The sequence below is a fragment of the Mytilus trossulus genome, chromosome 14 (assembly GCF_036588685.1).
Source record: "Mytilus trossulus isolate FHL-02 chromosome 14, PNRI_Mtr1.1.1.hap1, whole genome shotgun sequence".
Classification (NCBI taxonomy): Eukaryota; Metazoa; Mollusca; class Bivalvia; order Mytilida; family Mytilidae; genus Mytilus; species Mytilus trossulus.
Genome location: NC_086386.1, coordinates 23,093,012 through 23,104,353, shown reverse-complemented (window position 1 = coordinate 23,104,353; position 11,342 = coordinate 23,093,012). Strand labels below are relative to the sequence as shown.

The 11,342-nt window shown below is 30.8% G+C and overlaps 1 protein-coding gene across 1 annotated transcript; it reads right to left on the bottom strand.

Moving 5' to 3' along the window:
* Positions 1-926: 926 nt before the first annotated feature.
* Positions 927-6,949, bottom strand: LOC134697212 (spermatogenesis-associated protein 4-like). Its single transcript, XM_063559335.1, has 6 exons — positions 6,790-6,949; positions 5,079-5,208; positions 4,345-4,463; positions 3,402-3,561; positions 2,048-2,240; positions 927-1,750 (listed from the first exon to the last, which is right to left on the bottom strand). The coding sequence occupies exons 1-6, from the start codon at positions 6,864-6,866 to the stop codon at positions 1,647-1,649; spliced, it is 783 nt and encodes a 260-aa protein (XP_063415405.1). The 5' UTR covers positions 6,867-6,949; the 3' UTR covers positions 927-1,646.
* Positions 6,950-11,342: the final 4,393 nt, after the last annotated feature.

Below are 11,342 nucleotides of genomic sequence, written 5' to 3'. Positions count from 1 at the left end.
TCCCCCCTCAAACCCAGGGGCGGATTTAGCCATTTTAAAAAGGGGGGTTCCCAACCCAGGACAAAGGGGAGGTTCCAATTATATGTTCCCATTCAAATGCATTAATCAGCCAAAAAAAAGGGGTGGTTCCAACCCTGGAACCTCACCTGGATTCGCCAATCCAACCTCTACCATCATAAGTAGACAACTAAATGCAATTTTCTCTAGTCAATAATGATTTGATAATGAGCTGAAAAGCTTTTTTCCTTTAGAAAGTAATATTTTGGTCCAACTATTTTTATAATTTCTATAACTACTGTGGACTGTTCCACTAGTTTAACAAGTTATGCTTACTCTCCCTGGGCAAATGGTGTATCATTTTATTTTTGGTGTGGTTTATGATGCTCAAGATAAGTGTTCTGTTTAATATATTTTTTTATCCTTATCATTTCTGTTTTTCTCTCACACTTGTGGTCATAGAGTAGTCTGTCAGTGATTCTTATTGTCTCTTTTTAATGTACTAATATTTTTGTTAACATTTAATTAACATAGGTTCTGACACATTTAGGAGTCAGGACCAGACAGATTAGGGGGGGGGGGCATACCTTTTTGTGTTAACCTGTTTTAGCCCTTTTCAAGGTGTTGTTAACTGTTATCTGAGATCGATTTAAGCTGTTAACTATTTTCAGCATTTTTGCATTTTTTGTTAACTGTTTATTGAGGTGTTGTTAGCATATTGACCCCCTATTGCCCCCCCCCCTCACAGATGTGACTGACATATTAAAAAGACAAGAATTTGCATCTTTTATCTGATCAGCAATTTAAAATTTTACAAATGAAGTTAGTTTGTGTAATGTAATGTGCAAATTTATCAATAAAGGGAGATACTAAGCAGGGACACATATAAGTCTATATAAGTCCTTGTACTAAGTAACTAAAACAACATATAAAATTTTACTTTTTATTTTTTATGTTATGATGATAAAAATGTATAAATATGTACATAAAATGACAAATATATTAGACTATAAAACAAATTATTTCAAATAAATAACAAAAAAGTTGTCAATACTTAGAACTTTTTTTTGGCATCAAACCAAGGTAAATGAATATTTTTTTCCAACACCTATATTTGCAAGAGTATAACATGTATAAAGAACGATGTCCATAAAAGATATAGAAATCCAAAATACAATTTGATACAAGGTATCAATCTTCCCAGGAAGTAATTCACTGCAAAACAGTGCACGGTTAAGCAACACAGAAAACTGCATAAGAAAAATATTCTTTTTAAAATATCTACTTTTGGTCCTCCTTTGGTTAAAGGGGGATTAGGGTAGTTTTACATTCCTCATACCACAAAACTTTAAAATAATTGTAATGGACTTCGACAACAGACAAATACATGTATGGTCAACTAAAACATGTATGAAATTTTCAAAATAGAAGAAACTATTTAATGGAATGTTTGCATACATGTATATAGTTTCTTATTATTACATGTATATGCAAATTGTGACAATACTAACACCAACAAAATCCTTAGAACACAGCAAATATTAATTTTGAATAAAACTATTATCTTAGGTGCTCACATCATTGTCAGTTTAGGAGGACTAAAGTGGTCCTGATTATGTATTTTTAGTATGTTGATCAGTTTTATAGGTTTAATAGCCCTGAATAGGCATATTGTAAAGAGCTGATTTGTCCATCTGATTGACTTCTATTTCTTTAAATTGTACACTTGGTTCTCTTGACATACTTTGTAAATCTGAAAAAATAAAAATAAAATTGTTGGTCATTTAATCTGATTAACTAAGATTTTTTTTACAAACATTAGTTGAGAGCTAGGCTCCTGAGTTCGATTTTAAATCAATTGCATTCAATTTTTAAAATATCATTTTGTGGAATTTATAAATGGAATACAATTTGAATGAAACAATAAAAGGGGAGACAACTTGTATATTTTTTTAAGAATTTCTTTTCCCATCATGCTGTGTGTTCCTTAGAGTGACTAAACTATTCAAAAACAAAAAAAATGTGCTTTTGATATACAACACAACTTTACCTTCAGGATTAACTTGACTAGGAACAGCAGCAGATTCTCCCATGGTACTGTCTTCAAATGTTGGCTGAGCTGGTTGTGGGGGTGGTCTCCGTACACATAGTTCACCAAGTGTTGGTTTTACCTGGAATCGGTCTGGATTCTGGTATCTTTCTTGTCGTCTATGCTCTATATGGTCATTTATGATTTTCTGGGACTGAAAGAAATATATATTACATAATATGCTTTTCCTCAATACATTGATATATTTTTTTATGCATAAAATATATGACTGAATTGGAAGTAAATCCATTTACTCAAAAAACAAACTGCTATAGGACTATTTGTAAGTTCAAACATAAAAGTGTGAGGATTCAAAGGGAAATTACTCAAATTATAAATGTCTTTTTTTTAAAAACATTTATAGGCTCCGTGTTGAAGGCTGTACATTAACCTATAATGGTTTACTTTTTTAAAACTCTTATTTGGATGGAGAGTTGTCTCATTGGCACTCACACCACATCTTCCTATATCTATTGAATTAAGGATGTACTTAGATGAGGTTTTGGCTTTTGTTTAAGATGTTAGGAATCCTTGGGTTTTTACCATACGATACTAGGTAAAATATTTAGTCCCATAAACACCCATTTATGATTTTGATAAGACTTATTAGCTCATAAAAGGTCATTTGCCAAAATTTAAGCAGATTTTTGAATTTTTTCTTTTGATTTGAGGCCAAATTATACCAATGCAATACACCTTATCGCTATTTGTTCGCCATTACTGGATATCACACAGGTTTCTGTAAAATTTTGACGTCTGGCATAAAACAAAATATCTGACGCCACAATAGAAAAGTGATTGTTGTTGACGTCAAAAGTTCAAGCAGCTGGGTCAGTTAGTGATAAGGTGTATTATAAAGTAAAAGTCTGAGTCAGCCTTTTCCCGCAATATTTTAAAAATCAAATATCTTGAAAAGGAGTTCCATGACCTATTAATTTTTTTAGCTTATTGTGTTTTTTAAATAATGCTCTTCAGACAAAAAGTATATCAATTTTAAATTCTTGATTTTTTTAATTTCACTTAAGTACATCCTTAAATGCAGCATAAATTGACAGATAGAAAAAAAAACTTGGCCATTGTCACATTTGCCAACTTTTTAAGGAGCAATTTTGGACAAATTTGTAAACTTCTATGGGAAAACAATAGTGTAAAGGAAAATGCAACCAAATAATCATGAAAATGTGTCAACCTTTATGTAATGATTTTTTTATTATATGTTATTGTCCATGGGAGAAAACTCACTTGTAATCCCCAGTATAAGTGATATGTTGCTAGAAAAACCTCATAAAATCAATATTTCTACAGTAAAAAATACCTTTTGAGCACCAAGTATAAGGTTTTGATCTGCCATGATTTCTGTAATTCTAAGGTTATTTTTCACTGCTTTTGATGCTGTTGATCTAGCATGCATTGGTAGTTTTTCTTGGTAAAGTTTGTCTGTAAAATCTGGTTCTTCTGTCTGGGTTTTCTTTACTCTGTGAAACAAATTACAAAGTAGGTAATTAAAATTTAATATGTCATGCTATACAAAAAATTTAATATGTCATGCTATACAAAAAATATAATATGTCATGCTATACAAAAAAATTAATATGTCATGCTATACAAATTTAATATGTCATGCTATACAAACAATTTCATTTCACATTCAGTCATTGTTGTTAGATATATATGTATAAAATTGCAAATGATATCCAACGCTACATTACATGTTTGTATAGAATCTGTTTAAAACACCATTTTCTATATACGAAAATGCCTGTACTGCGTCAGGAATGTGACAGTTATCCATTCTTTTGATGCACTTGAGCTTTTGATTTTGCCATTTGATTAGGAATTTTCAAATTTGATTTTTCCTCAGAATTAAGTGTTTTTTTTTTAACTTTTCTTACATATACATTTTTTAAAAAGAAAAACAGCTTTTAATATATTATTTTAAGACTAAACAAGACTGTTTGATATAGTTTTACCATTTAATCTTAATAAAACTTTGTATGCATTGATACCATATATTAAAATTCTTAATAGTTTATTTGTTCTAGTCCTGGAAATGCATGAAATATCTGCCCCTGAACGATAAGCAAGCAAGTCTATATAAAATGCATTTATCATTTATATCATAAATGTACATGTACAACATTGTATAAGGATGAAGTAATTCATGACAAGCATTCATATTTTAGAGAGAAAAATGTAGGCTTTAATTTTGAGAAATTCAAACTTCTAAGAATAATTATTGAAGGGTGTGTTTGACTTACTTTCTGTTTGTTAACAATTCATAAATGTTTTCTAACAGCATGGCAGCAGCTCCCTCCTTACAATGAATGGTACCATCTATATATTCCTCTGGTATGTCTAAAGAGTGTCTTTTAATAAACTACAAATGAAATATATATCATAAGTAAACCTCTCATGGATGTCATTAACAATGTATTCACAAAATTGCACACCATAAGTTACAGTACAAAATGCATATCCTGAGTTTTAAATCATACTACATTTTTGTAACCTTGTGTCGGTTAATTTATTTAAAATCTGTTTGAAGGTTCATTGTTAAAATTGTACATTTCACTAGGGTAATCAGATTTTAAAACAATACTAACGTGTTATGACCCAATCTGCTGAAAAAATACACTGTTATTACATGTCACTTTTGGGGTTGTAAACTTTTTTCAATAAGTTACAAATTAATACATGTTGTACCTAAGTCATACAATTTGGTCTGAAACTTTATTTAGATAGTATGGACAGTGGCTTTGTAACTAACATCAAATATTACGGTGGTTGCTTCATACATGTAGTATTTTGGTAGATATACTATAACATTGCACAACAGCTAGTACTATTGATAGTTCAATATCATGACATTTAAAAAAAATATATAAAAAAATTCTCATGCTCAAACCCCATAAAGTGACAGAATAGTCAACCTGATGGCAGTGATCACTCAGCTGTAGAAGTAGAAGACATTAAATGGATACAATTTGCTTACCAGTTTCAATAGGTACCAGTTCTTCTGTTTAGAATCTAGTGATGTGCCATTATTGTATGAGTGCATCTGTATGTCTTGTGGAAAATACCAAGAGAAAATTTCAGCTATTAAGTAACCATTTGTAACATCCCTGAAACAAATAAATATAACAGCTTTATAATCATTCTTTTTTTTTTCTATTTTTTTTTTAAATTTCTTATATTTAATCAGTCAAATAAGAGGCACATTTCCAATTTAAAACGAATTCAAGTACTTTGGTTATAAAACAGAAAGTGTATATATGATGGAGAAAACTATATCTTTGCATTCTTTTAATGACACAACTGTTCACTAATCTACAAATGTATCACCTAAAAGAGGCAGAAATAGTAGAAGGGTAAAATGTGTATAGATATATTTATACATTTTATACATTCCTTGTAAAACTTCCAATGTAACAATGATAATGTTATATTTCTCACTAAGATGCACTATCTGCATTTAAATTATATCTTTCTCTGGAAACTTGTATAATTTTATAAAGAATAAAGTATCTATCTAACTGGCATGATAAACGTATTTACACTTTTGGTATTAAGTTGAATTTTGTCTCCAAATGACATTTGATTGTCTCTGAATAACCTTTTGACATCAAGCAACAATCTCTTTTTATTGTGACGTCCTTTTTTTTTAATTTTAGAGAGTCTTATAACAACAACACTTTACAGACTGCTGCAGAAATTTATTGATCGACATGTTTCGGTGCCTAGGGCACCGTCATCAGGATAAAAACAATACATAAAATCATGTTGAAGTACAAAATCGGGTTGTTAAAATTTAAACGTCACAATGTTACAATGGTAAGTAACGTTATTAATAGCAACGTACTGAAAGTGAAAGTTCATTGTAAGTAGGTTAATAAACTATAAAAATAAATTAAAAAAATAAAATGTTTTTGTTGTGAAAATGTTTGTTAAAATTATTCTGCCAACATGTGTTTGACCTCTTGCATCGTGGAAGGAATAATACAATAAGTTGTCAGGCTGTGTATAGACTGTATAGGTTGTGTGGTCTGTATGTTCTGTTAACTTTCTTCCCCAAAATAGACGACATTTTATCAGCAATTCCGTACCATTTTTTTTAAATTGTTATGTTAAAGTTTACGGGAACCTGTGTGATTCTACGTAATGGCGGACAAATTTGCATACAAGTGTAAATACGTCTATTTCGTATAAAGATATCAAAATTGGCCTATACTGGAACCTCAAACGCAATAGTTTTGATAAACCTTAGAAAAATAAGAAATTGGTCATGATACACTTCAAAGTTCTTAACCCATAGATCTAAACCAGGACTTCTTTTACTCTAGGGGTCTCAACCCATAAAGAGCTATACTTACTATTCTTAACCCAAAACCTTAACCTAAGTTAGTAAGTAAAACTTTTTTTGGATTCGGCATATTGACAAACATAAGCTCTAATGAGCTTTTCACCGAATATAACCTAACCCATACCTAAACATAACGATGGCCTTAACTAAAACATCCCCTGCCCATACCTAACCATGGATAAACCTTAAGTTAACTCTAAAGAAGTGACTCTTAAAGTAAAAAAGGCCCTATAAACCTATAGCTATTGCCGAAAGTAAACCAACCCGTCTTATAGACCGGTCTGATGACTGAACATTAACCTCAATTATAAAAAGCAGGCCGAGAAAATTAATGCTACTTTACCATTTTGCAGTTTTTATTTGCCATGTCAAGTCAAGGCTCTGAATCCACTTTATAACTTCTCTTGGTAGTCCTGACATCTTTTTTCGTTAACTTTGTTGTTGTCCAGAGCAACGAGTAAATAAGTCATTGTTATTTAGACGCTTACCTATTTCGATCTGGATTAAAGAGCACTAGAGACTAATAATCAATTATTCTAAATCTATGTAATTATTACGATTACGGATATAGCAATGAACTATTTCCGTAAATTAGAAACATTTAGATTAGATTATAATAAATACAAATCCTTAGTTATAATAAATAAATCTCAGTTATTTAAGGTAGCAATACACAGTTAGATGTTCAGTTTCACATTATGGCCATTATAATTGTGTATTATAACATTGTGTGGTGGAGGATTACATATTCAACTCCTTGCCTACATTGGCAGAATTTATATTGATACAGATACATGAGGGGGATAGGAGGGGTCCTGATCCCGAAATCCCAGGCTTAAAAACACGAAATCCCGAAATCCCGGTCTTAAAAACATGAAATCCCTATTTCCATACATTTGGAAAAAGAATTCCCGGATCCCGAAATCCCGAGCTTAAAAACACCCATTCCCGGAATCCCGATAAAGGTCCTATACCCCTTCATACATGGTGAATTTTTTAAATATGAAAGTTTTTGAACAATAAAATTGTTTTTTAGGTAATTGAAGAATAATATAGCCTTTTTAGTGGGTTTATATGAACATTTAATTTGTTTATAGCATGTTTTATAGGCCATTTATCTTTTTTACAGTCCTTATATATTTAGTTGTACCGACATAGGTCCATAAATTATTGTAGTGTTTATCAACAAAGATTTTGCACTCAATCTTTTCAATTCAATTTTATGGAAAAACAAAAGAAATGCATATGATTTTTTTTGGACCTCTTGATAGATATTAATCTATGGTTTCAGGAAAGGTATCACTGTAATTGATTGAAATTTTCCTTTAGACCAAATTTTGGATGGGTTTTATGCAATATTTTGTATCGAAGAAATGCAGATTGTTGCCATGGTTACACCCAAAAGGGATTATATTTCACCATAATGACCATTAGAAATCAAGTCTAGGGTAGATTCTCTTTCTATGAATATATACATGCATAACACAAATATTAAGCCGTATTTGTTAGAAAGGAAGGGAAACAGGGTGTTTAAAAATTTTGAGTGTCAATTTTTTTTTTCTAACTGGTATTGCTACCTAAAGATGAAACTTTTCCAAAACTTCTGAAATAACATGAACAAATCAATCTCAACTTTTGTGTGATTCTTTTGACCATTCCAATCGTGACTTGTGTATATGTTTTCTTGCAATGAAATTTTTTGAAAATTCAGTTATGATGAGAATTTTTTCCTGCCTTTTTTATTTTTCCACTCAATTCATTACTGCCTTTTTAATTATTTTTTTTTATATAAATTGTCATCCAGTCTGTTTTTATACTCAAAACTCTTGTCCTGCTTTTTTTTTTTTTTAAATTTCATTCTTATCCTCATCCCCCATAAAAATCAAAATAAAATGGAAGCTCCCTTAAATGATGTGATTTCTTTGAGTACAAGTTATGTGTAATCCTTGAATTTTTTTTCTCCATAAACCTTTTTTTGCCTGGCATAATTCTTCTACATGTAAACCAAATGCTCAAGTTTTTTTCCCCTATGGAATGAAAATAATATTTTGTTATAGTACTTTTGTCGTGCCTAGAAATTTACAAGTTACACATTCCATTACTTACAAAACATACCTCCTGTATACCGGTAACCTAGGTAATTTGGACACAAATGTGTTCTGTAAATTACTTTTATAATTCTGACATCCCTTTTTGAATTAGTGAGCTTTAATGTAACTAATAAGCTGCCTTTATTGCTAAATTGAAACATCAGACTATATACATAAAATTGAGAATGAAAATGGGGAATGTGTCAAAGAGACAACAACCCAACCATAGAAAAAACAACAGCAGAAGGTCACCTACAGGTCTTCAATGTAGTGAGAAATTCCCGCACCCAGAGGCGTCCTTAAGCTGGCCCCTCAACAAATATATACTAGTTCAGTGATAATTATGAACGCCATACTAATTTCCAAATTGTACACAAGAAACTAAAATTAAAATAATACAAGACTAACAAAGGCCAGAGGCTCCTGACTTGGGACAGGCGCAAAAATGCGGCGGGGTTAAACATGTTTATGAGGTCTCCCCCTTCCCATATACCTCTAGCCAATGTAAAAAAGTAAACGCATAACAATACGCACATTTAAAATTCTGTTCAAGAGAAGTCTGAGTCTGATGTCAGAAGATGTAACCAAAGAAAATAAACAAAATGACAATACATGTAATACATAAATAACATCAGACTACTAGCAGTTAACTGACATGCCAGCTCCAGACTTCAATTAAACTGATTAAAAGATTATGATTTCATCATATGAATATCAGGCACAATCCTTCACATTAGAAGTTTAATATCATTCCATCATAACATATATGAGAACATAACCCATGTCATGTCAACAACTGGTTTTTAAATAAATGTGTTTAGTTCCGATGCAAAGACCCTATAAGAGAATCAATATTAACGTCAAAATATGCAATATATATTTTAATAGCCTGGCCTACTAACGAAAATCAGAGAAACAAAACCATATCCATAGTAAGAGTCAAGTTTCCATGCAGTCAAAAAGGATACACATTGGTTTATGTTTATGCTTTTTAAGCAACTTTGAAGCCCAGTTTTATTGGTAGAGGAAACTTGAGTACCCGGAGACACTACAAACCTTTGTCAAACAAATGGCAAAAAGATCAAAGTCCAACAAGGTCTTAGAGCCATACTAAACCAAAATATGCCTATTTCTAAAATATAGAAAATTTTGTTATTCTGCATTGAAATTGGATATTTTGATCATAATAAACAAAACTATTGGCTTGATTGGTGCCAACACATTTGACTGAAAGTCACAAACAATACTCTTCTAGCCTTTTGCTATTCTTCAATTTTTTACTGAGGTGAAATGTATTCTGATTTACTCTAGAGGCAAATAAAGAGTTCTGCAATATGTTGCAAAATAACTTCCAGGTATTGGACTTTTTAAAGGAACCCATATATTTTTACAAAATTTAGGTCTAGAAGCAATGATTCAGTTTGGTCCAAATAAGCCAATCAAAAACTAAGACAGATAAAACTAGAAGATCAGAAACTGTTTACCTTTCCTTTGCACCAGAGTTCACCATGAGTTTTATCATTAATCTTATTGTCAGTGTTATGTTTTGTGTACAGATTGCCTTTATTTTTTTTTGGCCATGGTGATGTCTGTTGTTGTTAGATTGTTGGTTTATTTTTATTTTCATTCAGGAAAAGGTTATTAAGAAATAAAAGAAGAATGTGTCCATGGGACACAGACCCAGCCTGTAAATATACAAGACTCTATGTAACAGAATAAATTAGCAATTTGAAAATAGCAATAAACATTTTTTTAATTTGTAAAGGGACATAACTCAAGAATGCTGACATTGGCACAACCCAAATTACGAAAGTGAAGGTGTAGAAATGACAAACTTAGTGGTTTTTATCATATACAAGGGGACACAATTCAAGAACAGTGACAGTGTTGCCACTAATATTTGAACTTCATCTGTGGTTGGTGGTAATAAACATTGTGTATAAGTATCATAACATTAGGTTTAGGGAAACTACAGTAAGAGAATGGAAACACATTTTTGAACTAGGGACATACAAATAGACAAGGGTAAAACTCCATGTCCTCTCTTAACACAGCAGGGACATAAATAAAAATATTGGACTCACAGATGATAGATGTTATAAGGTTGTGACTTTTGGTGGCAATGGCTACTACTGAACTTTTGTGTCAAGAGAGCTAAAGCAGTATCAGCAATATAAAATGTGAATAGGATTCGTTCTTCAGTCTTAAACAACATGTAACAGTGAGTTTAATAAGACTCACTTAGACAATATGAAAATCTAAAATTCCATTTTTAGATTAAATTTTGTTCTTATGCTAAATATTATATACTTAGCTTACAAAATATAGTATGAATTTAATATACATATGTTAGGGTTGGTAATGTTCACTCTGAACCTTGAAACAAATGAATCATAGTTCTGGCATTATAAAAATAAAAATACTTTTGTTTTGAATTATTTATTCAAAACTGTGTAATTCATGAACTTAATTTCCTTAAACAATGATAGGTAAAACAATTGTTTCCTCAACAAATAAATAAAAGAATGGTATGCAATAAGAAAAATAATTTGAAAATAACATTACAGTACCATATACCCTGAAATACTGAAATTTGAAAACATTGAACAGATCAAAGAGAAAAAAGTAATTAAAATATCCAAACCCTTAAGAAAAAGAAAACAGCATACCATTTGTTAAAAAAAAGTCTGGTCAGAAAAATTAAAGTGTTTTAACAAATAATATCAACATTATTGACAGACATCTTTACTTCATTGTTTGGTCAAATTTTGAGAGAAAAATTTGTAATTGCTATTATGATGCTTTA